Here is a 27,188-nt window from a genome sequence, read left to right as displayed (position 1 = left end):
CTTGCTCACAGGAAAATGACTGTTATGTAAGTGGAAAAAAAGCAAAATGGCCGTCGGTGGCATTGATGTGTATTAAAAGGTGACGTCAATTTGGTTTTCAATCTCTCGAATTCGACGTCACTATGACGTAAATTGTAGTTGTGACAGTGACAGTTCTAGTCCAACTAATGACGTCATTATAATCTAAACATGTGTTGTGAACTAATTTTACAGTGACAGAGTGATTAACCCAATCAATAGGTCTGTTCGCAGAGACTTCCAACTCAGAGACAGTAAATGTCAAATTTCATTGGTTGAATGTTCACGTGACTATGACGTTATCTGTCTTGTGGCCAATCTATTTCTCTGATTACTAGTTGGAGATTCTCTCTACGAACAGACCTAATATGTAACTGAATTGAAGTAATTTTTCGCGCAAGTCACTTTGTATCCCCCAAGCATGTCCATCAGGGGCGGTCAATAAAAAGTTGGTCAAAGCCAACTCGACCAGTCGGGCCGCCGAACATCTGACAATCGGTACCATCAGTACTCGACGCATTTTGGTACGCGTCGTACGCGCGTCTTTTTTTTCCACGCGCGCCACTAAATGGCGGTTTAACGTTAAAACGCCGATTAAACAATAAGTGTTGAAAAGTGGGTGCTAATGCCAGCAGTTTGGAATTGTATAAAAGAAAAACGTGAAAATCAGGTGATTTTTTATTATTGATAATAGTTATTAATTTAAGCATCAGTGAGAAAACGCACAAATTAAATAATACAGTTGACAGAATTATTTAAACTGTCACTGTCACACGTGACATGTTTGCTTAAAGCGCTTTACTGCAAGCAACGTCATCTGTCAAACTTGTTTTTAAAAGAGTTTCTGCAAGTTTTCTATTAATCAGAAAAACGTCAAAATCAGGTGATTATTGTTATTAATTTAAGCATCAGTGAGAAAAAGCACAAATTAAATAATACAGTTGACAGAATTATTTAAACTGTCACTGTCACACGTGACATGTTCGCTTAAAGCGCTTTACTGCAAGCAAAGTCATCTGTCAAACTTGTTTTATAAAAGAGTTTCTGCAAGTTTTCTAATAATCAGAAAAGCGTGAAAATCAGGTGATTTTTTATTATTGATAATAGTTATTAATTTAAGCATCAGTGAGAAAACGCACAAATTAAATAATACAGTTGACACAATTATTTAAACTGTCACTGTCACACGTGACATGTTTGCTTAAAGCGCTTTACTGCAAGCAAAGTCATCTGTCAAACTTGTTTTATAAAAGAGTTTCTGCAAGTTTTCTAATAATCAGAAAAACGTGAAAATCAGGTGATTATTGTTATTAATTTAAGCATCAGTAAGAAAAAGCACAAATTAAATAATACAGTTGACAGAATTATTTAAACTGTCACTGTCACACGTGACATGTTTGCTTAAAGCGCTTTACTGCAAGCAACGTCATCTGTCAAACTTGTTTTTAAAAGAGTTTCTGCAAGTTTTCTATTAATCAGAAAAACGTGAAAATCAGGTGATTATTGTTATTAATTTAAGCATCAGTAAGAAAAAGCACAAATTAAATAATACAGTTGACACAATTATTTAAACTGTCACTGACACACGTGACATGTTTGCTTAAAGCGCTTTACTGCAAGCAACGTCATCTGTCAAACTTGTTTTTAAAAGAGTTTCTGCAAGTTTTCTATTAATCAGAAAAACGTGAAAATCAGGTGATTATTGTTATTAATTTAAGCATCAGTAAGAAAACGCACAAATTAAATAATACAGTTGACAGAATTATTTAAACTGTCACTGTCACACGTGACATGTTTGCTTAAAACGCTTTACTGCAAGCAAAGTTTCTGCAAGTTTTCTATTAATCAGGCCGTAAACTAAAGCGAGTGGGCCAAAATTTCGACAGGTCCTGAATGGAATTGCATTAACAATGTACACGTACCGATCTGATTGAATTTTGGTTATCGGAAACGCTCCGGCATACTAATTTAAGGCAACAGAGAAATTCGTGACACAAACGCCACCGCGCATATTAAAAAGAGGAAGAATTCTCGAATATGCGAATAGAATCGATAATTCATTTTTACGTCACAAGCGCACACGTGATTTATTCTGTCACCATTATAAAGTGAAGCGAATAATAAGGTCAGTTCGGCAACATGGCAGATTAAAACAACCAGAACTAACATTTTTTTTTTTAATGTAAGGCATCAGAGATAAAAAATCTGTCGCCCAATTTGGTGCCCCTCATTTACATACTTAGTAACATTATACATGAAAAAAAAAATGGTGGAATTTCATATTACGCAATAATTATCTTAATCAAATGATTGGTCATTTGCATACGTAATACCATCTGTTTAGGATTACCGGAAAAACAAACATCATCAGAGCTTAAGGTCGGGCAAAATGGGTGTGTCACCGTAGCCTATTATGTATTAAGGTTACGACGGTATGCAAAACTTGTCAATTTAAAAAAAATGACAGTTATTTACTCTCCAATTACTCTTTTTAACAAAAAAAGTTGAAATTATTATGAATTACACTTCGGCAAGACAATTTTGACAGTTCCGCCATGTTGCCTATTGGATTAAATCTAGTTCCCTCTAGCGGTGATTAGTTTGAACTATCCACCTAATCTACTATTATCTAACCGGTAATGGCAAAGAGATGACGTATTTGGCAAAAACCGCCTTTTTTCATAAAACGGCCGGTAACTTCGCTTTCTTGACGAACCTGTTTCGAAAAGAAGGTTACGTGGTTAACTGGAACTGGCGTACGACCTAAACGGTCGTTTAACGTGAAAATTCGGCCGTTCAGGTATTTGGGTCACCTCTGATCGTCACAGAAAAGACACAATTCCTGAACTGGTTATGGAAATCGACATTATGAGAGATATATCGATAACGTCCGCGGATTTTTTTAAATGGCGTCATCTTTAATGGACTTATTACGGTGTGTAAATTGATGCACTCTTTAAGAGGTATGCATCTGTTAATACAGGGTGTGCCTCAGTTTAAATGATCGATGAGCAACGCTTAGATTAGTCTAACCGTGTTAAAAGAACAAGAACATTATCACGTGATACATATACAGATCTGACAGTCGATAAATGACACAAGCAAGTGTCAAAATACGAAAAGTTTATTTCATTTTTAAAAACAAATTAAAAAGATCGGATCAGCCAGGAAAAACCGTTATTTTGAGTATATTTTTGGTGCATTTGTCCAAAAAATAAAAACAAACGTAAACTGTCATTTGTCAAAATTTAATTTTTTAAGGGTGCCACGCCCTGACAACTGTCAAAAAAAGACAAAAATGCTATATTTTTCAAGTTTTTTCTGAAACAATGTCACTTAGAGGAAAACGGACTCGAAATGTGTGTTTTCCAGACCGAAATTAATCAAAATGGCGACCTTAAATGGTTGGGATTCAATATGGCCGCTGTCAGTATAGTAAGCTAGGAAAAACCGTTATTTTGAGTACATTTTTGGTGCATTTGTCCAAAAAATCGTAGATAACTCGCTTATTTGAAACTTTCAGTCTAAATATTCAGGTATAACAAAAGAATGCCAATGAGTGGGGCTATCACGTGGCGTTGACAGGACGCGGCTAAGTTGCACCGTTCGGCCGCTAGAGGGCGTCAAAGTTGATTAATGATTCTAGAACATTTATGCAAATATCTTGAAAACTGCTTAAGTTAGAGGTCTGAAATTTTTACCATAGACGTATCTCGCTAGAACGCAACTTTTACCATATGGGCGAATTTTCCGTACCTCGCACTGTTTGACCTTGAAAAAATAAACTGTTTTTCTGTCATTTTTTACAGGGGGGTACCCCTTAAAATTTTTAATATTTAAATTTCACTTTAATTGCCTAAATATCGCTGAATTAATGGTACAATCATGACGTAAACTGTCATTTGTCATAATTTAATTTTTTAAGGGTGCCACGCCCTGACAACTGTCAAAAAAAGACAAAAATGCTATATTTTAAAAGTTTTTTCTGAAACGACGTCACTTAGAAGAAAACGGACTGGAAATGTGTGTTTTCCAGACCGAAATTAATCAAAATGGCGACCTTAAATGGTTGGGATTCAATATGGCCGCCGTCAGTATAGTAAGCTAGGAAAAACCCTTATTTTGAGTAAATTTTTGGTGCATTTATCTAGAAAATCGTAAATAACTCGCTTATTTGAAACTTTCAGTCTAAACACGCGGTATAACAAAAGAAAGCCAATGAGTGGAGCTATCACGTGGCTTTGACAGGACGCGGCTAAGTTGCACCGTTCGGCCGCTAGAGGGCGTCAAAGTTGATTAATGATTCTAGAACATTTTTTTACTACTTTTTGAAATTCAATATCTCGGTAAAATGAAGAGCTAGAGAGGTCAGTTTTGGCTCATTTTGTAGTATTTTTTATCCTCTTTCTAATGGTGGTTTAGCAAAATTGGTTGGAGTTGAAATAAAAAAGTTACATACATTCAAAAATTGAAAAAATGTAATTTTTGGAAAAAGTGCAATTTTCGCATTTTACTCTCACTGACTGTCAAAAGTGGTGAATTAATAACGTTATTTTGAGTACATTTTGTGTGCATTTGTCCAAAAAATCGTAAATAACTCGCTTATTTGAAATTTTCAGTCTAAACACGCGGTATAACAAAAGAAAGTCAATGAGTGGGGCTATCACGTGGCGTTGAGAGGACGCGGCTAAGTTGCACCGTTCGGCCACTAGAGGGCGTCAAAGTTGATTAATGATTCTAGAACATTTATGCAAATATCTTGAAAACTGCTTCAGTTAGAGGTCTGAAATTTTTCCCATAGACGTATCTCGCTAGAACTCAACTTTTACCATATGGGCGATTTTTCCGTACCACGCACTGTTTGACCTTGAAAAAATAAAAAGTGTTTTTCTGTCATTTTTTACAGGGGGGTACCCCTTAAAATTTTTGAGTGAAAATTTTTAATATTTAAATATCACTTTAATTGCCTAAATATCGCTGAATTAATGGTACAATCATGACGTAAACTGTCATTTGTCATAATTTAAATTTTTAAGGGTGCCACGCCCTGACAACTGTCAAAAAAAGACAAAAATGCTATATTTTCAAGGTTTTTTCTGAAACGATGTCACTTAGAGGAAAACGGACTGGAAATGTGTGTTTTCCAGACCGAAATTAATCAAAATGGCGACCTTAAATGGTTGGAATTCAATATGGCCGCTGTCAGTATAGTAAGCTAGGAAAAACCGTTATTTTGAGTACATTTTTGGTGCATTTATTTGAAAAATCGCAAATAACTCGCTTATTTGAAACTTTCAGTCTAAACACGCGGTAGAACAAAAGAAAGCCAATGAGTGGGGCTATCACGTGGCGTTGACAGGATGCGGCTAAGTTGCACCGTTCGGCCGCTAGAGGGCGTCAAAGTTGATTAATGATTCTAGAACATTTTTTTACTACTTTTTGAAATTCAATAACTCGGTAACATGAAGAGCGTTTAAAGAGAGATTTTAAACTTGGAAAACCAAACTGAAAATGACAGAAAACCTACTCAACTAACTTGAAACACAATTTGGGTCATAACTTGGGTAATTGGGCAGTTGCGGACCTGAAATTTTCACTGAATTAACTAAATTGTACCTAAAAACCAGCGCCGTACTGGAACATTTTCAGAAAAAATCATGTTTTTTTTAAACTTCGAAAACCAAACTGAAAATGACAGAAAACCCACTCAACTAACTTGAAACACAATTTGGGCCATAATTTGGGTATTTGGGCAGTTACGGACCTGAAATTTTCGCTGAATTAACTAAATTGTACCTAAAAACCTGCGCCGTACTGGAACATTTTCAGAACAAATCATGTTTTTTGTTAAACTTTGAAAACCAAATTGAAAATGACAGCAAACCTACTCAACTAACTTGAAACACAATTTAGACCATAATTTGAGTAATTGGGCGGTTACGGACTTGAAATTTTTACTGAATGTACTAAATTGAACCTAAAAACCTGCGCCGTACTGGAAAATTTTCAGAAAAAATCCTGTTTTTTTTTAAAACTTGAAAAACGAAACTAAAAATGACAGAAAACTCACTCAACTAACTTGAAACACAATTTGGGCCATAATTTGGGTATTTGGGCAGTTGCGGACCTGGAATTTTCACTGAATTAACTAAATTGTACCTAAAAACCAGCGCCGTACTGGAACATTTTCAGAAAAAATCCGGTTTAGCAAAATTGATTGGAGTTGAAATAAAAAAGTTACATACATTCAAAAATTGAAAAAATATCATTTTTGCATATAGTGCAGTGTTGGCATTTTACTCTCACTGACTGTCAAAAGTGGTGAATTAATAACGTTATTTTACAGACAAGATGACGAAACATGCTTCCATCATTAACCACGCCCATCACACGCATTCCATCACCCTTTTGGTGCTGTTGGGGTTTTTACTAACTCCCACGTTGGCGTCAAGGGCTGACACCCCCCCGCCCCCGTCGAGTCAACCGAAATCCCGACAAAAACGAATTTTATGGCAGGTATCCACCGCCTCCTTAACTATTATCAGACTTACCAGGATTTTTATAGGGTGACAGAAGACGGTAGACTGGCCCTACCTCCAGGTACCACCATGGTCATATCGCCATCCTTGTCGATGCCCTTCGTACGTCATCCGCCCAAAGGGTTCTTTTCGAATTTGACCATCAGTTTGCCCTTTACCAGTAAGTCTGTGATTGGTCAAAAAAAATGTCAAATGTCATTAAAACGTCAACAATAGTGCCGCCATTGTTGTGTGGCAGCCAGCAAACTCATTTTAATTAATTTATTGTATTTTAGTCGATTTTGACAAACTTGGACTAACTGACAACGAAAACCCTTTCGGTGATGTTCCACCCTTATTGGCCAGATCAGTTGGTAGGGCTGCTGGTGGCGTCCTAGCCGATTACATCGGCAACATCCTGGAAAACCGCAGATCCAAAAGGTTGTCCAGTTCGCATACATCACTATACCGTTTCTACAGTGATTGTTTTTAGGGACATTCCTAAAACTGCATTAAACTCCGGACATCTTCAGGGTGGCGAAAGGGCTTTACTGTACTTAGCCCTTGAAGAATTACTCGAGAATTTCGGTCTAGATGGCAGGGCGTGTCTGTTAAGGGCAATCTGTGAAGTGCACGCTCATCCTATGCAAGGTTTCGGTTTTGTTGGGGAAATCCTCAAGTTGTTTTTAAGGTAAGTTTTTACCACCTTCAATTAACTGTTGGTTTAACAACACGTTAAAATAGCGCCAGCAAATCTCCCTACGCGCACTTGATGAGAGAGTACGTGGAGGCGGAAAATGCCGGAAAAGGTTTGGAGGGACCGGCCGAATGTTGGCCCTACATGAAAGACTGCAGCAAGTCTCTATTTATTTCTAAGGGCAACTTTCACAGGTTTGTGTTAACTCTAACTTTAAACTAAACTATAACAGAGTGAGTGGTTTCAGGCAAAACGAAGATCAAAACGTGGATGAAGAGGGGGGAAAAGTGGATTTTGACACTTCAGTAGGTCGCATGTAAACGAATTTAAAAAAAAAAACAGTGATACCAAAAATAGGATGTGATTTATAATAACGCTAAGTCATTAGTGACAGTTAAACGTCCGGATTGCTTAGCAGTTAAACTTATCTTTAGCGGGTAAATTTAACTGCCAGGTGAAATAAAAGGTTTGAGGCCGGCGGCCATATTAGTTTAATAATATTTATTACATAATTTATTTAATAAGGTTTACGGTTGTTGTAACATTTTTAACGCTCAATTGTAAATAAATAATATTTTATTGTTTACATAACTTCTTTTATCCCACCGCCCTCTGTACAAGAAAGCCAAGAAGGTGCATGCCAAAAATTCCAATATGGCCGAAATACTGGTTTGACAGTTTGCATTCGTTTGTATGATTAAATTAATTTTTAAGGTTTAAAGTCAAGACTTGGGATTACTTGCCAAAGTAATTTTTGTTTGCTATTATATATAGTTGTTTATATGTTTATTGTTCTAGTGAAAGTGTAGTTTGTGTTCATTTTATTGTGTTATCACTATTGTTATTGTTCCCTTCATTGTTCTATAATTTGTTGTTGGTTTTTTAACTTAAATTCTATTACCTCTACAATATGCCGTCCATTTGTTGTTTGCCAAATTGTAAAAGCAATTTGGTTAAAGGACCAAAAGTGTCAGTCTTTTAGTTTCCAAAAGACCCTGCTCGAACCCAACAGTGGTTGAAAGCTTTGAACTGGAATGATTTTACTCCAACACAATACTCAGTGGTAAGTACAATATGCTTTCTCATTCAGTAAACTTATTGCCTTACTCTGAAGAAACAGGACAGCTTTTAGAAGTTCCCTTGGCACATTTACATTTTAAAAGAAAGGTCTTGGTAATAATATAAAACCCATTTACCAATTCTGCTTACCTAGCTTCAAGGATTTCCAAATTTTCTTTGATTGAGCAGTTTTCACATTAGTTTGTTGTACTTTCCAGGACAAAGGGTTCTAACCAAACTTGCTTTGGCTGGACTTTATTGAGTATAAAAAGCCATATCTATACATATCTGGATCAGGAATGAAGCGTTCTTTGATTTTTCACTCACAACTTCTAAACAACTACACGAAAAAATAAAAAAAAACATATTTTCTACTGCATCTGCATAGGTTTGTGTGCAAAACGAAAACCGCTAACGCCGCCATTAAAAGTGACATTCTAGGCTTTCTTGTACAGAAGGCGGTGTTCAGCCCCATAGTACTTCACAACTGTCAAAATTGATTTTTGACAGTTGACATTAAAATATTTTCAAGCTACGCATTTTATGATCGGAAGTGATAATGTCCAAAGTGGGTGTGACTAAAAGTCCAGACACCCAACCGAAACCGCTTTTACTGCCGAATATCTTTATAGGAGTGCCGTTTGGTTTAAACACTTGAATCTACAAATAAAAAAACTTAGTTAAAACCCAACGTTTCCTCGATTTGCATCATCAGGTTACCCGGGCATTTCCAGCGTCCCCCACTAAAATGAAACCAAGCTGATCCACCGCCACCACTTCTGCTGACCTAAACTGTCCCGGATTTTTACCAAAAGAGCCAATTTCCTGAAGAAGGTCTCCGTTAAGGTTGAAACGTTTCACCTACAAATCACTCACGTCAAACGTCATAACTGTCACACACTGTCAAACTTACTCGGTTATTCCCCGAATCGGCTACAATAATATCCTGACCGTAGACAGCCACGCTGGTAGGGAAATTCAGTTGGGTTATACCATTTTGAGCGCCGATTACTTTGATTTTGTCACCGGTCACGGGGTCTACCACCACCACCCTATCATTTCCAGTGTCGCACACCACCAGCTCACCATTCGGACCCATACAAATGCCGTCCGGACACCTCAGCTTCAAATTGGCCAAACACCTGGTGTACTCACCCACGCTGGTGAAGACGTGCACGCAGTGTTTCCATTTGTCCGACACGTACACCTCTTTGGTGTCCTTGGAGAAGGCCACCCCAGCTGGACAAGCCATATCGGGATGATCTAATCTATGTTAAAACACTATTTAGAATGAAGGGAGAAAAATCCTGAAACTTACTTGTCAATCAGTTTGAACTTTGTCCTGTCCAAAATCAGGACATAGTGACTGTCAGTGGCGGCAATGTACAGTTTGTTGTCATCCCAAGGGGGGATTGCTAATCCTGCAGGACGAGGACATTTGTTCCAAACTAGTTTAGGAACAAAAGACCTGAAAAACATTAAACTCGTGACTCAATCAACTGTACGCAATACTCGATCACGTGACCAACTGACCTGTCTCTGTAATGTTTAACCATTGAATCTTCATTCTCGAATGGATTGGCAGCAGCGTTACCTTGACCCGACTGGTGGGGCTGTTGTTCGTCCACCACGTCGTTGTAGATGCCCTCGCTGATCTGCTCCAGCCTGAACGTGTCCGGATCGAAAGCGATTCTCGCCTCCCCAAAATATCCCACCTGGTCCAGCAGTTTAGACGTTTCTCGGTGCAGATTAACGTAAGTCAACACCTTCTGATTGTTGGTCGTGTCTTTGGCTTTTATCGCGATATCTTTGCTCAACCTGGTTATCCCGTCCAGGATGATGTCCGAGGTGACCCCCGCTTCTTTTTTGATTGAATCCACCTCGGCTACGACTCGTTGTTCTTCCCTGACAGATTAATTTTGTGTCAGATCCATGACTAATCATGTTGTCTATGTATGTCAGCCAGATTGACAAGTGACAAGTTTGCACTGAGTACATTCATATGTCAATTGTCAAACAGCTCGAGTCTCGGTGAATTAGTTTATCCTGTTAACATTTGAACTTTTGTACGGTCACGTGATTGTTCTATTTAATTTAGATTTTGACAGGTACAATTTTCAAAATTGCTTTAGTTGAGATCATGCGACTGCTTTAATAATTGTAAAACTAAATTTTTGACAGCTTCAAATTTAATTTTTCACGGTCACTGTTTTACTGAACTTTGACACTTTAAAATTGACGATCCCGCAACATTTTTACGTTTAAAATTGTATTTATCAGGGTCACGTGACTGTTTTAATCATTTCTAAACGTAATTTCTTTATCAATTTGAATTTTGACAGATTTAATTTGATATCCCATAAAATTTACAGTTCTAAAGTACACTGTATTCGTTAGGGTCACGTGACTGTTTTGACTGTATTTTTTAAACCAAATTTTTTCAATTTGAATTTTAACAAATAAAATTTGACGGCTGAGATAATTTTCAAAGTTAAAACAGCATTTCTTAAGGTCAAGTGACTGTTAATTTAATGATTTTTAAACACAACTTGAAATTTGACAGTTTGACAGAGCTGAACCCTGTTAGTTGTCAAATGTCAATAAGCAGTACAATGTTGTGTCATAAATGTTAAAATTTGCTTCGATCGAAACGTAGAATAAGAATGAAAGTTATATATTTCTTTTGGTAAAACTTTATAGCTTTATGGGAAGGTTTTCAATGGTTCTGGCATAACAATCGGATTACAAAGTGTCTTAAAGTCACGTGACGACTGTCAGGAAGGTCATATAACTGTCAAAATTTCTCTCAGTTTGAAAGCAGGTGTCACCGACAAAAAACAATATAATTGATAGGATTGTGAGGGAATTTTTGACAATTGTGACGTAACAATGTCGTAGGGAAACGTGACAACTGTCACCTACGTCATAAATGTGAAAATATGCCTCGATCAAGATGTAGACAGCTATAAAAATGAGTTTTTACATCCCTATACATATAGTAAGTTCCACGCGTAATTTATGTCAGTCTTCAGAGGCCTCTGGCAATACAAAACGGCTGCCAGAGGCCTCTGGCACGTTAAAAACAGTTTTAATAAGCTTGAAAAGGTTTCAGAGGCTTCTGGCAATTCAAAATGGCTGCCAGAGGCCTCTGGCACGTTAAAAACAATTCATAGTAAGCTTAAGAAGGTTTCAGAGGCCTCTGGCAATTCAAAATGGCTGCCAGAGGCCTCTGGCACCATAAAAACAGATTTAATAAGCTTGAGAAGGTTTCAGAGGCTTCTGGCAATTCAAAATGGCTGCCAGAGGCCTCTGGCACGTTAAAAACAATTCATAGTAAGCTTAAGAAGGTTTCAGAGGCCTCTGGCAATACAAAATGGCTGCTAGAGGCTTCTGGCACGTTAAAAACCATTCATAGTAAGCTTAAGAAGGTTTCAGAGGCCTCTGGCAATACAAAATGACTGCCAGAGGCCTCTGGCACGTTAAAAACAATTCATAGTAAGCTTAAGAAGGTTTCAGAGGCCTCTGGCAATACAAAATGGCTGCCAGAGGCCTCTGGCACCATAAAAACAGATTTAATAAGCTTGAGAAGGTTTCAGAGGCTTCTGGCAATTCAAAATGGCTGCCAGAGGCCTCTGGCACGTTAAAAACAATTCATAGTAAGCTTAAGAAGGTTTCAGAGGCCTCTGGCAATACAAAATGGCTGCTAGAGGCTTCTGGCACGTTAAAATTAAACCATTCATAGTAAGCTTAAGAAGGTTTCAGAGGCCTCTGGCAATACAAAATGACTGCCAGAGGCCTCTGGCACGTTAAAAACAATTCATAGTAAGCTTAAGAAGGTTTCAGAGGCCTCTGGCAATTCAAAATGGCTGCCAGAGGCCTCTGGCACCATAAAAACAGATTTAATAAGCTTGAGAAGGTTTCAGAGGCTTCTGGCAATTCAAAATGGCTGCCAGAGGCCTCTGGCACGTTAAAAACAATTCATAGTAAGCTTAAGAAGGTTTCAGAGGCCTCTGGCAATACAAAATGGCTGCTAGAGGCTTCTGGCACGTTAAAAACCATTCATAGTAAGCTTAAGAAGGTTTCAGAGGCCTCTGGCAATACAAAATGACTGCCAGAGGCCTCTGGCACGTTAAAAACAATTCATAGTAAGCTTAAGAAGGTTTCAGAGGCCTCTGGCAATACAAAATGGCTGCTAGAGGCTTCTGGCACGTTAAAAACCATTCATAGTAAGCTTAAGAAGGTTTCAGAGGCCTCTGGCAATACAAAATGACTGCCAGAGGCCTCTGGCACGTTAAAAACAATTCATAGTAAGCTTAAGAAGGTTTCAGATGCCTCTGGCAATACAAAATGGCTGCTAGAGGCTTCTGGCACGTTAAAAACCATTCATAGTAAGCTTAAGAAGGTTTCAGAGGCCTCTGGCAATACAAAATGGCTGCTAGAGGCTTCTGGCACGTTAAAAACAATTTATAGTAAGCTTAAGAAGGTTTCAGAGGCCTCTGGCAATACGAAATGGCTGTCAGAGGCCTCTGGCACGTTAAAAACAATTCATATTAAGCTTAAGAAGGTTTCAGAGGCTTCTGGCAATACAAAATGGCTGCTAGAGGCTTCTGGCACGTTAAAAACAATTCATAGTAAGCTTAAGAAGGTTTCAGAGGCCTCTGGCAATACGAAATGGCTGTCAGAGGCCTCTGGCACGTTAAAAACAATTCATAGTAAGCTTAAGAAGGTTTCAGAGGCCTCTGGCAGTACAAAATGGCTGCTAGAGGCTTCTGGCACGTTAAAAACAATTCATAGTAAGCTTAAGAAGGTTTCAGATGCCTCTGGCAATACAAAATGGCTGCTAGAGGCTTCTGGCACGTTAAAAACCATTCATAGTAAGCTTAAGAAGGTTTCAGAGGCCTCTGGCAATACAAAATGGCTGCTAGAGGCTTCTGGCACGTTAAAAACAATTTATAGTAAGCTTAAGAAGGTTTCAGAGGCCTCTGGCAATACGAAATGGCTGTCAGAGGCCTCTGGCACGTTAAAAACAATTCATATTAAGCTTAAGAAGGTTTCAGAGGCTTCTGGCAATACAAAATGGCTGCTAGAGGCTTCTGGCACGTTAAAAACAATTCATAGTAAGCTTAAGAAGGTTTCAGAGGCCTCTGGCAATACGAAATGGCTGTCAGAGGCCTCTGGCACGTTAAAAACAATTCATAGTAAGCTTAAGAAGGTTTCAGAGGCCTCTGGCAATACGAAATGGCTGTCAGAGGCCTCTGGCACGTTAAAAACAATTCATAGTAGCTTAAGAAGGTTTCAGAGGCTTCTGGCAAATTCAAAATGGCTGCCAAAGGCCTCTGGCACGATAAAAACAATTCATAGTAAGCTTAAGAAGGTTTCAGAGGCCTCTGGCAATACAAAATGGCTGCTAGAGGCTTCTGGCACATTAAAAACAATTCATAGTAAGCTTAAGAAGGTTTCAGAGGCCTCTGGCAATACAAAATGGCTGCTAGAGGCTTCTGGCAGGTTAAAAACAATTCATAGTAGCTTAAGAAGGTTTCAGAGGCCTCTGGCAATACAAAATGGCTGTCAGAGGCTTCTGGCACGTTAAAAACAATTCATAGTAAGCTTAAGAAGGTTTCAGAGGCCTCTGGCAATACGAAATGGCTGTCAGAGGCCTCTGGCACGTTAAAAACAATTCATAGTAAGCTTAAGAAGGTTTCAGAGGCCTCTGGCAATACAAAATGGCTGCTAGAGGCTTCTGGCACGTTAAAAACAATTCATAGTAAGCTTAAGAAGGTTTCAGAGGCCTCTGGCAATACGAAATGGCTGTCAGAGGCCTCTGGCACGTTAAAAACAATTCATAGTAAGCTTAAGAAGGTTTCAGAGGCCTCTGGCAGTACAAAATGGTGCACGTTAAAAACAGTTTTAGTAAGCTTAAGAAGGTTTCAGATGCCTCTGGCAATACAAAATGGCTGCTAGAGGCTTCTGGTACGTTAAAAATGGAAGGATTTTTGACAATTCTGACATAATGCATGACATAATAATCAATTTGGAATATGTCTTAAGTCACGCGACAACTGTCAACTTGTCATCATAAATGTCAAAATTTGACGTAACTGAAATTAGATTAAAAATAATGTGGTTATTCACCTCAAAATAGCTTCAATCTTCTCTTTAGTAGCTTTGTGAACCTTCTCGTGCAAAGTCTGGCATCTAGCCAATATATTATCGTGCTTGTACTTCAATCTGTCCTGCGACTCGGACAGCTGCGTGATCAAAACAGACAGGTTGTCCTGCAGTTCGGCCAGATGCAAGTTCCAGCACACGCTGCAAAAAATCTGGAAAAACCGGCGTTTTACGTCAAGAAAACACGAAAATTGTCGGGCAGCACCTGCACGCAGTGTTGACAAACTTGCTCCTGATGCGCCGACACCATTTGACAGTTGACGCACCGGTAATTCTCCGTCATCACTTTGGGGGAGGTGGGGGAACCCTCCACCACTTTGAGCAACGACTGGAGGTAGAGGTTCTTGGGGAGTTGGTCGAGCGAGTCGAAACCGTCCCTTAGTGGCACTTGGTGCTGACAGACTGGACAGAACATGACTTTCACCTCACTGTCGACCGTCAACACTTTGTTGGTCCTGTTTTTTTCAAGGAGGTTAGAAAGAGATGGACGTGTGTGTGTATGTTTGGAGTGACCTGGAATGTTCTGAGACAAACCGCAAGTTTTTAGCGGTGAGGTGAGACTTGAGGCAGTTGAGACAGAAAGTGTGCTGGCACGGCAACATTCTAGGATGGGACAACCTCTCCAAACAAATACCGCATTGGAGGAGTTCCTCCAAGGCGGGAAAAGAGTCTCTGCAACTACTCTATTAGGGACTCAATCACAATCAACTGATTACTCACCTTTGTCTAGTGTTATTCTCGCTGGGGGTGGCACCTACCGCTGATCCGCTTCTGTTGATTTTCAACCTCAAATTGGCGGTTTTCTTAAACCGCCCCTCTTTGACTATTTTCTCTTCGTGAAGCCCTGTTGAGGCATTTTTTCGTAACACGTCGCTCATGTTGTTTCAATTCGCACTGAATTGCCATTGACGTTTTTTGATTGATTAAATACAAATATGATTGATGTATCTAATCTAAGGAGCGATTAACCTGTTTGTGTTTTCAAGTGTTTTTATGAATATATCTCTGATTGATTGGCAAATAGAAATTTTTTTATAAACTCCTATTTGGTGGTTGCTTTGAACAAATGTGATAATGACGTAATTTGACAGTCAAATGATGGTTAAGTCAAATTACGTCATTGTGACTGTCTAAGCTGACGTGACATTGACATTTTTCTCTAATTTATTAGTTAGGAGATTATTTCTGCGTACAGACCTAATATAAGCTTCTACACGTTTTCCTTGAGTACGACCCTGTTGTTTTGTCAACTATACCAATTAATTTTTGGGAAAAAACATGTTTTTCACTTGCTCTTATCAGTGTTATATTTAAGATTATAAACAAAATCGGGAGTGTTTACAATTTGGTACTTAATAAAGATGACTACAGGTCAGTAGTGCCAAAAATGGAATTTTGTTCTCACTCTGCATAAGATTTTACGACCTAAATCCACTTATTTATAATCAACATTTGATGACCTTCCGCAGTATCATTTTGGTTGAAACTTTGCTGGTGTAAACATGGCTTTAACGACCATTTTAGTCCTCCTTGTTGTGCTACCTTTCTTGGTTTATGGTTATTTAAAATGGCACTATTCTTACTGGACTCGGAGGGGGGTGGTGCAACTTGAACCCGAGTTTTTCTACGGGGATTTACGGTAAGTTTACCCCTTCTCCCCCTGCAATTTTTGTGTACACACCCTTTGTAGTGACGTATTGACAGGCAAAGCCTCACTAGGAGAAACTTTCAAGGACTTTTACAACATATTTAAGTCTAAAGGTGTTAAATTTGGTGGGGTTTACTGGGCTTTCAACCCTGTATTAGTCCTTTTAGATTTGAAATTAATTAAACAAATTATGGTGAAAGATTTCGCCTACTTTACTGATCGAGGTAAGCTGTAAAACTAGTTTTAGGCAAAGTTTTAACTTATTAACCATCATCAGGAGCGTACCATCACGAAAAAGACCCACTGACCATGAATTTATTCCGTATGGAAGGGGAGGCGTGGAAAACGCTCCGAAGCAAACTGAGCCCCACGTTTACCTCCAGCCGCATGAAGACGATGTTTGAAACCGTCTACGAAAAAGCTGAGATGCTCCGGGAGGTGGTGAACGGTCACCAGGAGGCGGTGATCAACGTCACCGATATCTGCGGTCGGTATACCACCGACGTGATTGGGTCCTGCGCTTTTGGCGTTGAATGTGACTCTCTCCGAGACCCGAACTGTACTTTTAGGTGAATTAATGAAAGTCACGTGTGTAATAATAATAACTTTGCTGAAATCAGGCAACAATGTAAAAAAATCAATCGACCGATGCCGTTAAAACAGTTCCTGGAGCACAACTTCCCTAGGAAACTTTTAGGCTACACCGGTTTCCGGAGCTTCCCGGACGTGGAGGACTTCTTCAGGAAGCTGGTGTTCGACACCATCACCTACAGACAGCAAAACCACATCTACAGGTTTGCGTTACAACCATATTAACCCACATTAAAAAACTAACATCAACCATCAGGAAGGATTTCATGCATTTACTGCTGCAGCTACGCAATCGCGGTGTAATCACCGATGATGGCAATTTGAGCGAAACGAGCAAAAAAGGCTTATTGACAGACGACGAAATATTGGCTCAATGTTTCATTATATTCAACGGGGGTTTTGACACTTCGGCAGCCACCTTGGGCTTTGCCATGTTTGAGCTGGCTAGGCAACCAGACATACAACAAAAAGTGAGACAGGAGATATTTGACGTTATGGCAAATCACAACGGAACCATGACCTACGATGGTTTGAAACACTTGGAGTATATGGAAAAAGTTATTTACGGTTAGAGTTACGTTAATTTTAGTGTTGAGACAGTAAAAATTGGAAATTTTAGAAACTTTACGGAAGTACCCAGTTGTTCCGGCACTGCCAAGGGTATGCACCAAAACATACACAATCCCAAACAGTGACGTTATTCTGGAACCAGGTACCACTTCTCAAAAACCATAAACATTTTTAATTAACGAGATACTGTTTACATTAGGAACTTCAGTCCAGATTCCAATCAGAGGAATCCAAATGGATGCCGAGTACTTTCCAGATCCAGAAAAGTTCGACCCAGAACGATTCAACAAGGAGGCGATCGCTAAAAGACCGGAATTTGCGCATTTTCCTTTTGGTGAAGGCCCTCGCATTTGTATTGGGGCTCGATTCGCCATGATGCAGGTCAAGACAGGCCTGGTGGCTTTATTAAGTCGCGCCCACTACTCACCTACATTCGATACACTCGAAAAACTTACCTTTAAACCCAGCATGATTTTGTTACACTCTAGTAGCGATATTAATTTGAAAATTCAAAAATTGAATTATAAGAAATAAATTACATCGATGTGACGGTCAAATGAAATACACTTATTAGTCGCTGCGTCTGCCCATCCCTATTTTAACTTCAATCTGACTGGGGTCAAGATGCGTCTCTCTTTATTACACACAAAAGACAGAGAGCGCCATATACTCAGCCAGTATACTGTCACGCACACTACTGTGACAGTGACAGTTGTTTGTTTTTGGCCGCCATGCCCAACAGGACGCGCGTTATATTGTTCTTTTTCGGAAAAAAACCCTTTCTTTTTGTTATACAAATCGCGTCCGTTAGTGTTTAAACAGATTTAAAGTGTCCAGCGAGTGTTTGGTGATAATTCGACCGGTCTACCAAAATGTAGATACACTGAAACTTTGGTGTAGTGTTGTGCCTTCCTTCAGTTCCTTCCAGGGAGGAAATGTTGCTAAATCCATTTTCCAGCCACCAGGTGAGTGTTAGAGTGCTTTATACAAGATGCTAGACAAATTCTTGCCCAGTAGCTTTTACCATACTTTGTAATTGGATGGAAATATGACAACGTTGTAGTGTGTTTTGTGTGAACTAGTTGTCACGTGAGAACACTTTTTTTTCTTAGTTCTTTTTAAACTTTAAGGCCCGGTTTAACGGTAGTAATGCAATTTTAATAACGGTAGAGCAATTTCAACAAATAACGCAAAAATTCTACAGTTGACATACATCAACTTCAGAGCACAGTGTTGCCAAACAACCAATCGACCAAGGAAGAAAATTAAACTCCTCTTTTATTACATAGATATTTTATGAATTTTTTAAAATATGAAAACGCCATATTGTTATGTTAGTTCCAAAATCCAAATATAAAAAAAGGTATTTTAAGCTAATATTCCTCTGATTTGAAGACTAACAATGTCTTCAACCAGACACTTGTTATGTAAGAAGGACTTGGGTTGTTTGTATTTACTGGGTGAATTCAGGAGACGCAGGCGTCTAGTCCTCCTCGTCGGTGTTGCCTCCGTCAGCACCTCCATTTTCTTGGCCTTCTTCACCTTCACTATAAGCCTGAAATCATAAAACGTGGCAACACTGCAGTTTTTAAACTTTAACCAATCAACTCACCTGGCCTTCCTCGTCTTCGTCCTCGTCATCGTCGCCAGCGACTTCAGTGTTTTCCATCTCAGCCCTTTCCATTTGTTTGGCCAGATCAGCTTCATCTGTGGCTGTCACCACTTTAGGCTGCAAAATACCCCCACCCTCACTAAACTCTTCTTAACCATTACCTAACCAACTTACAGCCATCTGGATATTAAACACCCCACCCAAATCTGCGATTGTTTTTTTTATGACCTCAATGGCCTCATTCAATATCCTCAGTCCGTCCTGTTTTTCAGGAGTGGAGGTGGTCATGACGTACAATGGTGGAGCTATCAAATTAATCCTAATTGGTAGTTCCTCAGTGGATAAGTCCAAGCCGGATTTGAGTGCCGCTTTGACAGCGTCAATGCCTTCGTAGCCGTAGCATGCGCACTCAATGTCCGCCCGGATTTTGACGGCTTGTGAGGTTAGTTTGCGTTTAATATTGCTGAGCAAAACTTCCTTGGTTTTGTCGTCCAATTCGCATTCTGCTAATATACTAGGATCCGCCACTGCTTGCTTGAAAAAATCGTAGGCGGACGCTTTGTTTTTCTTGTATTTTTCCTCAAAACGCCAGGCAGTTTTCTGATACAACTCCTCCAGCTGTTCATCTGAGTCGTACTTGAGCAATTCAGCTACGTGTCTAAGAATTGAATTTACGGCTTTTGCTTTCGCGAATCGTTCTGTACACTTTTCCACGTCCTCAGCACTGACTCTCCGTTTGGATAAATCTAGTTTCAGGCACACATTAACCTCAAAAAAGAGGGTTCAAATAATTTGGTACTCACCTATATAACCTTTTTCTTTGTCTACCCTAATGACTACAACAGGCTCCGTTTTGCCTACCCTGATCAATTTGTTGATTGAACGGATACGTCTCCTGGACAATTCCGAGAGCAGAATCATGCCCTCGATATTGTTATATTCCAGCAGGTGGACGTAGGCGCCCATTTCGGCAATGGCCCGCACGTTCACCATGACCACATCCTCCACTTCGGGGTACTTTTCCTTGTAAAAACGGCACGAGAGAGGCATTTTTACCTAAAAATATGTTCGTTTTGAGGTTAGGTGCTACCAACCATGCAACTGTTGCTGATCTCAACTGGTTTTGAGCCTTAAACCGATTGTTACTAGAAACGAGAGGGTACCTTTTATTGTGTCGTGACGTCAGTTTTACGATAACAAGGGCTGATTAGGGTAAAAAACAACCCAAAATTGGGTTTCAAGCCAGACCGACAAAATATCCGGTTTTGAAAGAAACCTAAACGTCAACATTAATTCAGTGACAGCTGTCAAATGCTTGGTTTTAATGCAACGTTGCCATATGTACACCAACCAAAAAGTGAATTTTGCGGGTTGTCACTTCTATTTTTTTGTTTCTAAAATGTGACTGTTAAAAATGATAATCCAGGAAAAACCAAAACAAACACTATTAAAACAGCACAAACAATTTATTAAGTATCGTCTCCGTTTTTCTTTGGTGGCGAATCGTTCATTCGATTGTGGATGCGTAAGTGACGCATCAAATGGGCCTTTTGCGAAAACCGTTTAAAACAAAACTCGCACAAAAACGCTTTTTCGCCGCTGTGCACCAAACCGTGCTGCTGTAACTGGCCTTTGGTGGAAAAGGTTTTGCCGCAAATCTCGCAATGGAAATTTTTCTCGCCCGTATGGATTTTAATGTGGGTGTTTAGGTTGCTGGAACTGGCGAATCGTTTCGGGCAATAAGTGCAACCGTAAGGGCGTTCCGAGGTGTGAATCGCTATCGTGTGTTTGGTTAATTGTTGGGCGGTGGCGAAGCCCTTACTACAAGCTGCACACACGTGATTCTTTTCTCCTGTATGCGTTTTCATGTGGGTGTGTAGATGTCCACCGTTGATAAATCTGATTGGTGTGTGGGGTTATTGAGGAAACTACTGATATGACAGTCTTACCGTTTTTGACATAAATGACAAACATAGGGACGTTCACCAGTGTGAATTCTTATGTGGTGCACTAGACTAGGTTTGGACTTAAAAACCTTCTTACAAGTGTCACATTGGTGGACTTTTAACAGTCTTTTTCCTCTCTTTTTGGTACCACCTATATCTTCACCATCACCCAACTGAAAATAACTTTAGCACTGGATTCTACTACAACAAATCAACTCCACTAATACCTTTATGTCACCTTGAATAAAATTATCATCCAACTCAAACTTGTAGGTCACTAAATCAGGTTTATTAGTATTACCCTGTTGAGTGTTGGAAATCATACCAAACTGATCTTCCTCCTTGACATGTTGCTCAGTCAACAAATCTTCAAAACCTCAATTGACCAAAAAGTTGTCAGTAAACACCAACTTACCATCATGGTAAACTGTCTGACGCTGCAACTGGTCCAAGTATTGTCTCAACTTTCGGTCCGAAGACTCACAAGTGTTTTTAAAGTGAAAGGCCACATTCAACTTGGCAATACACCTTTGACATATGTAGGCAGGCAACCCGTCACCTTCCTGCACCTTGAACAGTCCTCACTTCAGCCCCTTAAGCCCACAAAGGGGCTCTAAACTTACTTGTACAGCTGCGCAAGCCATTATTAACACTGAGAAATGGGGTGGTTTGATCGGATCGAATATTGGTGTCAAACGATTGCTTTTTTCCAGACAAACACGGCAAACCTCACTAATATCCATGTTTTTTACTTATTTTTAATACAATTAAAGTTACATTTAAATTGTTTATTTACATTTCTGTCATCTGTCCTCACATTTGACACATGACAAACTGTGTCGGTTATTTTGACCAATAAAAACACCAGGGTGAGTGGTTGACTTTTGACAGACGTGTCAAAACAACCAAACTTACATAAGGGGCCCTTGGACATTTTAAGGCAAAGAAATGGCCCCCCAAGCGAAAGAATTTGACTATTTTGCCTCCAAAGATGGGGAACAGGTTGCCGAAAAGATGGCGTACGTGCTTAAACCGATCGTACCGCTTGCCGGTTACTTAGGAATCTGCGACATCGTAAGTGGGGTTTGTACCTAAAAAAACCCTTTATTTGAGGCTTCGGTTTAAAGATGCTGATCAGTCGTCCTAAAGGGGTACTCAACACCGCCGTCAGGTTTGCTTTTGTCAGCCTACCCATTGTGGGTGTTGCTAGTGCTTTTGTACTCGCCACCAATGCTTTAGGCAGTCTGCGAAAAAAAGATGATCATCTCAACTGGCTGGCAGGAGGTAAAACACCTAGACTGTTAGGTTTATGTCACATAGAGTGGTTGCAGGTTTTTTGGCTGGCAGCAGTGCAGGTCTGATTAAAAAAAGTGGTATGTGGGGATTCAATGTCGGTTTACTGTTTGGTATTGCCGCAGTTATTAGGAAGGAAATGGGTTTCAAGGGTTATGAACTCATTCCCACCACAGTGAGGGTAAGGGGGAGCAGTGTTTTATTAAGTGTTGTGGTTACTGTAGGATGGATTTTTAGCACCGGATTGGAAATGTGTCAGATTGCTTGGCCAACTACTCTTTGTATGAGGATAGGCCTCAAACTTGGACCACTGGCCCTACAAGCAGTTAGTTCTTTTAAAAAAATAATTTATAGCTTATTGTTAAGGAGGAAAAATACAAAAAAAAACTAGAATCAGTTGAATTACTTTATTTTTATTATACAACTAGTTCCAGAAGAGGTTGCAGGTCTCAGTGATATCTGAAACTAAACAAGAAAAAGCTCAGATTAGTTTTATGGGTAACATTTTATTTGATATTTGAACATTAAAAAAAAAATCAGTTTTGTTGGTTGTAATCACTTAAATCAGGTGAAACACGGACAAAAATCTCATCATTGCTACTACAGGGTGTGTGTCAAATATTAACCACATGGATACCTACTCACCTAAGAAAGTTTCCAGTAACACCAAAACCTGAAAACAAAAAAGAAAACAATCAATTTTAGCAGAAATAACAAGGAAAACGTGGATAATTAAGGGAAGAGTCAGTTTAGTGGCTGTAATCACAAAGATTCAGGTGAAACACGGACTAAAAGCTTCATCATCAAAATGGTTGCCAGTGGAGGCTGGGGGCCTTTCAAACATAACCTAAATTAAAGCATTTAAGAACGGTAACTTACCTTTTTCTGTTCTGTTCAGAATTACTGCACGTGCTGGTTTTCACATCTCTGTGAATGCTTGTAAACTGGTGCACAGCAAAGTTCAAACGGAAAAGCACGCTGCTGAATAAGCTGAAAGTGACATTTGGCAGACTTGTCCTGTCAAAATTCAACCTTCAACTGTCAATTCGGTGACATAACCAAACTGTACAAATGACGTAAAGCATATGGCAACCAAAATAAATGCACAAAGCATCATAATCACAAGAAACTTCTATGTAGAATGATTTGATTGTTTTTTTTTTTCGTTAATCAGACATGTCCGAGGATAAAGTTTTCGTTTCGTTTACGTGCCAGAGATGTTCGCAAAGCCTGAAACTCGACGATTCGTTACATTCGTTCAGCGAACATATTTCAGCGGAACTGAATCGTAAGTTGTTGTTGTGGTTTTTCCTGTAGTATTGCCAATTTTTGCCCCCCCAGTCCCCATACATTCTAGTACCGACTTGGACTTGGAGTCCCAGACGACCAGTTTCGATCACTACGTGCCTCCCTGTCGACTGTCGGATTCCAGGAATGGCACCAGTGGATTTATGCTCATTTCTGATAAAAACGAAGTGGATTTGTTGAGTGAAACTTTTAGGGTGAGTTTCACTGTCCTGTTAACTGCCATTGTTAACTTGAGTGTAGGTTCAAGCTAAGCTTTTCGACTACCTTTCTGGGACATCAGACATAGACCATCCCCTGTGTGAAGAGTGTTCAGACTACTTAATTGAAATTTTAGAACAGCAACTGGAAGCCACCAAAAAAGATTACAATGACTATTGTGACTATTACAAAGAGTAATTCAGTAATTTTTTATTTGAGGAGTTAGTGTTATAGTCTTGATTGCAGCCTCCAAAAGGATCAGGATGAACCAAAACTTTCCGAACTGGAAAAAGAGTTGAAAGCTCTGTCTGAAGAGGAAGTGAGATTATTGGCTGAACTTGAGGCTCTGAATGAGCAGGAGGAAGTTACCATGCACACCATAACTGAACAGGAGGAGTTGGCCAAGAAGATTACTCAAGAAGAAGACATTTACTGGAAGGAGTACGTCAGGTTGAAAAGAGAGTGGCTGGAAGCTGAAGATCAAGGTCGCAGGTACTACTAGGACAATGTTGCCTGTGCTGGTAATAACCCACTTGACTTGCAGCTTAAAATGTCAACTGTCAGCAGCAGAGAGCCATCTGGACAAACTGAGGCGAACTAACGTGTTTAATGCGACTTTTCACATTTGGCACAAAGGCCATTTTGGCACTATTAACAATTTCCGTTTGGGTACGTTACCGGCAGTGCCGGTGGCTTGGTCGGAAATCAACACAGCCTGGGGACAGACTACTTTGTTGTTTTGCGCTTTGGCGCGAAAAATCAATTTAAACTTTGAACGTTACCGACCGGTACCCTACGGCAACCACTCATACATCGAAGACATTGGGGAACACGGTGAAAACAAGAAAATCCCCTTGTACGGCTATGGTGGCTCAAAATTCCTGTGGGACACCAAGTTTGATGTGGGAATGATGGCTTTCTTGGACTGTATGCAACAGTTTACAGAAAAAGTGGAGGAACTGGAGAAAAACAACAAAGTTTTCAAGTTTCCCTATCCAATTTGTAACGGGAAAATTGTGGATTCTGATAATGTCCCTTACACTTTAAGGTTTAGAGGAACACTGCGCGATTTACAGAAAATTGTTATTTTAATTTTGTAGGGCTGTGATCATCTCAAAAGAGCAGTGGACTAAGGCTCTGAAATACATGCTAACCAATTTGAAATGGGGCCTAGCTTGGGTGGCCAGTCAATTTGACAGTAATGGGGAAGAAATTCCTACCTCCACTCATCATTAGTCACTTTGACATTTTTAGATTTGTAAGCTTCAAAACGCTTTGATTTTTTTGGTTAACCTTGGAAAAAAATCAGACTGAATATTGTACCTCTTAACCAATAAATTTACCTAATTATTATTAATATTATATGTTAGTTGAGAGTTTATTGTCTTTAAATGTACCAAATTGTGTGAACACTTGAGCTTAACCAATAGCACTATTCTTAGTTTGTGATTAGTCAAGAAAAAGCTGATTTCAGGTTTTCCTTGACCAATGTGACCTAAGTAAGTAACTCCACTAAATCAAAAATGTTACTCCTCATAAATCCATTTATTGTTGTTTTCTTTACACTAAACTAAGATTGTACTGCTAAAACTTTAAAAAACTAATCTCATTCCACTTACAAACAAGACAAAAACACTATATAACTAACTTAGCTTATTATATGTACACTGAAACCTTGAAGGTTAAGGTATTACTTCTTGGAGGAACCCTCTTCACCCACATCTAAAATTTCACAAAAAAAAGACTATAAAACTCAGTCAATTTGTAAAAAAAAAACAGGAAAAAGCATATTCAGCACCAAATAGCAGAAAACAAGCAGTGTGAAGGAAGCAAGCATAGAAAAAAGCCACCGACCCAAAAATTAGCTAATTATCAGTACTTTTTCCATCACAGGCCACAATCTTGACTTTTTCGATTTTGGTAATTTCCTGCACCTCCCTAAACTCCACGTCGTTTAACATGAACGTCCATACATTGTCGCAAAATCTGTATGTGTTTAGTTTGCCCGCTTTAAAAGTGAGCCTGGACTTGACTCGGGTGGCCAGGGTTTGGTTGATGGATTTGTCGAATTGCAACAGCACTTTACAGGCAAGTTGAGGTGTGATTTGGCCATACTAAAATTGATTTATCTCTTGTTAGGAAAAGGGGGCTCTCAGCTTCTGTTAGGACTTACCTGGAGGAGTTCGTCCAAGCTTTCTTGGAGCGTGTGTCCTAATGTTGTGTTTCTGTACAGTTGATAGGACATGTTTAAGTTAGGGGGGCCCCTAAGGTTAGAGCCAGTTAAACGGAGAAAACCTTAAGAATGCTAGAAAAACAATAAACCTGAAAACAGTGAAGGGAACACGAATGAAGTGATAAAGTGGTGGAAAAACTTTGAGACTGTAATTGTCTGTCAAGTGTCAGAACAAAAGTCAAATTGTCATATTTCTGTTTTTTTCGGTAAAATTCATGGTTAGAAAGTGTTTTTTTAATTACTGATTAATTATTACTATCAGCACTATTGCAAAAAAAGTGAAATTGTGTTAGAAATTAGCAAAAAGCTTAAACATAAATACAGAAATCTTGTTAGGAGAGTGGCAACACTGTAAACATTTGTTTAGTTTGGTTAGGTTAGGTGCGCGCAGGGTTGCCAGATCAGGAGACTTGTTCTTTGGGACATTTTTTCCGGAGGATTTCTCGTGGGGGACTAACTGCAAAAACCACTTTTTTTGGGAAAGTTTGATTTTATGTGGGGAAATAAGGACACCTGTTACAAAAACAGAAGAAAAGTGGGGCTTTTTTTATTTTGACTGGAAAAATCGAGTTAAGACAGATGTGGCAACACTGTACCCGCGACAAAGAAATTAATAATGGCGGCTATCAAACGGTTCGTATTTAATTACGGAAAAATTGTGGTTTTTACTTGTTTTTTAGCGTTTTCCAGCCCTACAACAGATCGAAGATACCGCATTGCAAGCGCAGCTAACTAGAAATCCTGTATACTCGCTGTTTTTAACCCGGAAACAACTTGAAAAATTTGACCATTAACCTAACCTCAATTCTTGTTGGCGTAAGATATGAAATTCCTGTTCGATTTTGATGAAAAACCTTTCCAGCAATCTAGGTAAGCTTATTCTCGATTCCAATAGTCTCAAAAACCAGTTATGCGCTTTTTTTAGTCTAGTAATTGCTGTGGTAGTTTGGGGCACTGTGACCTCCCCAAGTGATCACATGCCCGTCCATTAGCAAACCAAATTGTTATCATGTGATAATCACGTGACCGGTAAGTTGTAGTTCTGGAAACGGTCACTGACGCCGGCGGTGGCGCTGGCTAATTTCAAATTCAAAGTTGTTATCATCTTTTTAGTTTTTTCCTGTTTTTGCAGATTTGTGTTGAAAAAAAGTGGTTTACTGTATTCGAAATCCAATGGGGCCCTATTGTTTCATCCCACCAATATGCTGCACGCAACTGGTAAAAGTAACCACAATGCATGAAACATTCTTTTTACTTGTTTCTTGTAGTGGCCCCAAATTGTTGGTGAATCAGCCAAAATTAGCACAGCAAGACAGGGCAGAGCAAGCA

The 27,188-nt window shown here is 39.3% G+C and overlaps 9 protein-coding genes and 1 long non-coding RNA gene across 13 annotated transcripts; 5 read left to right on the top strand and 5 right to left on the bottom strand.

Annotated features, from left to right (window-relative positions):
- Positions 1-273: 273 nt before the first annotated feature.
- On the top strand, positions 274-7,818 carry LOC145729624 (uncharacterized). Its single transcript, XM_081980465.1, has 7 exons — positions 274-688; positions 6,365-6,530; positions 6,584-6,717; positions 6,833-6,977; positions 7,030-7,227; positions 7,281-7,427; positions 7,481-7,818. The coding sequence occupies exons 2-7, from the start codon at positions 6,370-6,372 to the stop codon at positions 7,551-7,553; spliced, it is 858 nt and encodes a 285-aa protein (XP_081836591.1). The 5' UTR covers positions 274-688; positions 6,365-6,369; the 3' UTR covers positions 7,554-7,818.
- LOC145729610 (uncharacterized) lies at positions 7,720-15,377 on the bottom strand. 2 transcript variants are annotated; one of them, XM_081980444.1, is made up of 9 exons: positions 15,181-15,377; positions 14,974-15,138; positions 14,666-14,915; positions 14,425-14,612; positions 9,826-10,197; positions 9,611-9,760; positions 9,206-9,560; positions 9,013-9,153; positions 7,720-8,952 (listed from the first exon to the last, which is right to left on the bottom strand). In XM_081980444.1, exons 1-9 carry the CDS (start codon positions 15,336-15,338, stop codon positions 8,809-8,811), a joined length of 1,923 nt encoding a protein of 640 aa, XP_081836570.1. In that variant the 5' UTR covers positions 15,339-15,377; the 3' UTR covers positions 7,720-8,808. The 2 variants fall into 2 exon arrangements, with proteins under 2 accessions (XP_081836570.1, XP_081836571.1); XM_081980445.1 differs by having other exon boundaries at positions 14,974-15,132; positions 15,181-15,375.
- LOC145729244 (uncharacterized) lies at positions 11,264-14,417 on the top strand. The gene is made up of 3 exons (XM_081979924.1): positions 11,264-11,303; positions 12,570-14,151; positions 14,217-14,417. Exons 1-2 carry the CDS (start codon positions 11,264-11,266, stop codon positions 13,880-13,882), a joined length of 1,353 nt encoding a protein of 450 aa, XP_081836050.1. The 3' UTR covers positions 13,883-14,151; positions 14,217-14,417.
- A 423-nt stretch (positions 15,378-15,800) lies between the features above and the next one.
- On the top strand, positions 15,801-17,831 carry LOC145729614 (putative cytochrome P450 6a13). The gene is made up of 7 exons (XM_081980450.1): positions 15,801-16,099; positions 16,151-16,332; positions 16,386-16,677; positions 16,729-16,902; positions 16,956-17,266; positions 17,319-17,411; positions 17,469-17,831. The coding sequence occupies exons 1-7, from the start codon at positions 15,963-15,965 to the stop codon at positions 17,801-17,803; spliced, it is 1,524 nt and encodes a 507-aa protein (XP_081836576.1). The 5' UTR covers positions 15,801-15,962; the 3' UTR covers positions 17,804-17,831.
- Positions 17,832-18,545: 714 nt separating this feature from the next.
- Positions 18,546-20,191, bottom strand: eIF2alpha (eukaryotic translation initiation factor 2 subunit alpha). The gene is made up of 5 exons (XM_081980455.1): positions 20,045-20,191; positions 19,685-19,937; positions 19,056-19,627; positions 18,882-18,998; positions 18,546-18,824 (listed from the first exon to the last, which is right to left on the bottom strand). The coding sequence occupies exons 2-5, from the start codon at positions 19,929-19,931 to the stop codon at positions 18,753-18,755; spliced, it is 1,008 nt and encodes a 335-aa protein (XP_081836581.1). The 5' UTR covers positions 19,932-19,937; positions 20,045-20,191; the 3' UTR covers positions 18,546-18,752.
- Positions 20,192-20,328: 137 nt separating this feature from the next.
- LOC145729616 (uncharacterized) lies at positions 20,329-21,638 on the bottom strand. 2 transcript variants are annotated; one of them, XM_081980453.1, is made up of 5 exons: positions 21,451-21,638; positions 21,243-21,396; positions 21,055-21,194; positions 20,831-21,000; positions 20,329-20,780 (listed from the first exon to the last, which is right to left on the bottom strand). In XM_081980453.1, exons 1-5 carry the CDS (start codon positions 21,568-21,570, stop codon positions 20,351-20,353), a joined length of 1,014 nt encoding a protein of 337 aa, XP_081836579.1. In that variant the 5' UTR covers positions 21,571-21,638; the 3' UTR covers positions 20,329-20,350. The 2 variants fall into 2 exon arrangements, with proteins under 2 accessions (XP_081836579.1, XP_081836580.1); XM_081980454.1 differs by having other exon boundaries at positions 21,243-21,390.
- Positions 21,639-21,700: 62 nt separating this feature from the next.
- ND-B14.7 (NADH dehydrogenase (ubiquinone) B14.7 subunit) lies at positions 21,701-22,522 on the top strand. The gene is made up of 4 exons (XM_081980461.1): positions 21,701-21,901; positions 21,955-22,111; positions 22,159-22,301; positions 22,358-22,522. The coding sequence occupies exons 1-4, from the start codon at positions 21,776-21,778 to the stop codon at positions 22,448-22,450; spliced, it is 519 nt and encodes a 172-aa protein (XP_081836587.1). The 5' UTR covers positions 21,701-21,775; the 3' UTR covers positions 22,451-22,522.
- On the bottom strand, positions 22,514-23,135 carry LOC145729625 (uncharacterized). Its single transcript, XR_014178419.1, has 3 exons — positions 23,000-23,135; positions 22,766-22,793; positions 22,514-22,585 (listed from the first exon to the last, which is right to left on the bottom strand). It is a non-coding gene; the product is annotated as an uncharacterized LOC145729625 (long non-coding RNA).
- A 41-nt stretch (positions 23,136-23,176) lies between these two features.
- Positions 23,177-25,005, top strand: Atg6 (Beclin-1-like Atg6). Its single transcript, XM_081980452.1, has 6 exons — positions 23,177-23,408; positions 23,462-23,622; positions 23,669-23,820; positions 23,873-24,118; positions 24,171-24,674; positions 24,727-25,005. The coding sequence occupies exons 1-6, from the start codon at positions 23,297-23,299 to the stop codon at positions 24,860-24,862; spliced, it is 1,311 nt and encodes a 436-aa protein (XP_081836578.1). The 5' UTR covers positions 23,177-23,296; the 3' UTR covers positions 24,863-25,005.
- Positions 25,006-25,156: 151 nt separating this feature from the next.
- Positions 25,157-26,059, bottom strand: TfIIA-S (general transcription factor IIA subunit 2). 2 transcript variants are annotated; one of them, XM_081980464.1, is made up of 3 exons: positions 25,800-26,059; positions 25,481-25,740; positions 25,157-25,348 (listed from the first exon to the last, which is right to left on the bottom strand). In XM_081980464.1, the coding sequence occupies exons 1-2, from the start codon at positions 25,869-25,871 to the stop codon at positions 25,492-25,494; spliced, it is 321 nt and encodes a 106-aa protein (XP_081836590.1). In that variant the 5' UTR covers positions 25,872-26,059; the 3' UTR covers positions 25,157-25,348; positions 25,481-25,491. The 2 variants fall into 2 exon arrangements, with proteins under 2 accessions (XP_081836590.1, XP_081836589.1); XM_081980463.1 differs by having other exon boundaries at positions 25,506-25,740; positions 25,800-26,044.
- Between the last annotated feature and the right edge of the window lie 1,129 nt (positions 26,060-27,188).

This window comes from Ips typographus, linkage group LG5 (assembly GCF_016097725.1).
Source record: "Ips typographus isolate SLU linkage group LG5, UJ_Ityp_2.0, whole genome shotgun sequence".
Taxonomy (NCBI): domain Eukaryota; kingdom Metazoa; phylum Arthropoda; class Insecta; order Coleoptera; family Curculionidae; genus Ips; species Ips typographus.
This window is presented reverse-complemented; position numbering and strand designations above follow the sequence as displayed.

Bases quoted from the DNA above. Each gene is read 5' to 3' on its own strand.
- LOC145729624 (XM_081980465.1), top strand. From the start codon at position 6,370: ATGACGAAACATGCTTCCATCATTAACCACGCCCATCACACGCATTCC. The intron at 6,718-6,832 runs GTAAGTCTGTGA...ATTGTATTTTAG, and splicing joins CATCAGTTTGCCCTTTACCA to TCGATTTTGACAAACTTGGA. The intron at 7,228-7,280 runs GTAAGTTTTTAC...ACGTTAAAATAG, and splicing joins ATCCTCAAGTTGTTTTTAAG to CGCCAGCAAATCTCCCTACG.
- eIF2alpha (XM_081980455.1), bottom strand. From the start codon at position 19,931: ATGCCTCTCTCGTGCCGTTTTTACAAGGAAAAGTACCCCGAAGTGGAG. The intron at 19,628-19,684 runs GTGAGTACCAAA...GCCTGAAACTAG, and splicing joins CAAAGAAAAAGGTTATATAG to ATTTATCCAAACGGAGAGTC. The intron at 18,825-18,881 runs GTGAGTTGATTG...TTATGATTTCAG, and splicing joins ACGAAGACGAGGAAGGCCAG to GCTTATAGTGAAGGTGAAGA.
- ND-B14.7 (XM_081980461.1), top strand. From the start codon at position 21,776: ATGGCCCCCCAAGCGAAAGAATTTGACTATTTTGCCTCCAAAGATGGG. The intron at 21,902-21,954 runs GTAAGTGGGGTT...TTCGGTTTAAAG, and splicing joins ACTTAGGAATCTGCGACATC to ATGCTGATCAGTCGTCCTAA. The intron at 22,112-22,158 runs GTAAAACACCTA...GAGTGGTTGCAG, and splicing joins TCTCAACTGGCTGGCAGGAG to GTTTTTTGGCTGGCAGCAGT.
- LOC145729610 (XM_081980444.1), bottom strand. From the start codon at position 15,338: ATGAGCGACGTGTTACGAAAAAATGCCTCAACAGGGCTTCACGAAGAG. The intron at 15,139-15,180 runs GTGAGTAATCAG...CTAATAGAGTAG, and splicing joins GAGAATAACACTAGACAAAG to TTGCAGAGACTCTTTTCCCG. The intron at 14,613-14,665 runs GTGCTGCCCGAC...CGGTTTTTCCAG, and splicing joins TTTGTCAACACTGCGTGCAG to ATTTTTTGCAGCGTGTGCTG.
- TfIIA-S (XM_081980463.1), bottom strand. From the start codon at position 25,871: ATGTCCTATCAACTGTACAGAAACACAACATTAGGACACACGCTCCAA. The intron at 25,741-25,799 runs GTAAGTCCTAAC...AATCAATTTTAG, and splicing joins GCTTGGACGAACTCCTCCAG to TATGGCCAAATCACACCTCA. The intron at 25,349-25,505 runs GTACTGATAATT...GTGAAATTTTAG, and splicing joins TGTGGCCTGTGATGGAAAAA to ATGTGGGTGAAGAGGGTTCC.
- Atg6 (XM_081980452.1), top strand. From the start codon at position 23,297: ATGTCCGAGGATAAAGTTTTCGTTTCGTTTACGTGCCAGAGATGTTCG. The intron at 23,409-23,461 runs GTAAGTTGTTGT...TTGCCCCCCCAG, and splicing joins TATTTCAGCGGAACTGAATC to TCCCCATACATTCTAGTACC. The intron at 24,119-24,170 runs GTACTACTAGGA...CTTGACTTGCAG, and splicing joins GCTGAAGATCAAGGTCGCAG to CTTAAAATGTCAACTGTCAG.
- LOC145729614 (XM_081980450.1), top strand. From the start codon at position 15,963: ATGGCTTTAACGACCATTTTAGTCCTCCTTGTTGTGCTACCTTTCTTG. The intron at 16,678-16,728 runs GTGAATTAATGA...TGCTGAAATCAG, and splicing joins GACCCGAACTGTACTTTTAG to GCAACAATGTAAAAAAATCA. The intron at 16,903-16,955 runs GTTTGCGTTACA...ATCAACCATCAG, and splicing joins CAGCAAAACCACATCTACAG to GAAGGATTTCATGCATTTAC.
- LOC145729244 (XM_081979924.1), top strand. From the start codon at position 11,264: ATGAGTTTTTACATCCCTATACATATAGTAAGTTCCACGC. The intron at 11,304-12,569 runs GTAATTTATGTC...AATGACTGCCAG, and splicing joins ACATATAGTAAGTTCCACGC to AGGCCTCTGGCACGTTAAAA.
- LOC145729616 (XM_081980453.1), bottom strand. From the start codon at position 21,570: ATGGATATTAGTGAGGTTTGCCGTGTTTGTCTGGAAAAAAGCAATCGT. The intron at 21,397-21,450 runs GTAAGTTTAGAG...GGACTGTTCAAG, and splicing joins TGGCTTGCGCAGCTGTACAA to GTGCAGGAAGGTGACGGGTT. The intron at 21,001-21,054 runs GTATTAGTGGAG...AGTTATTTTCAG, and splicing joins TTATTCAAGGTGACATAAAG to TTGGGTGATGGTGAAGATAT.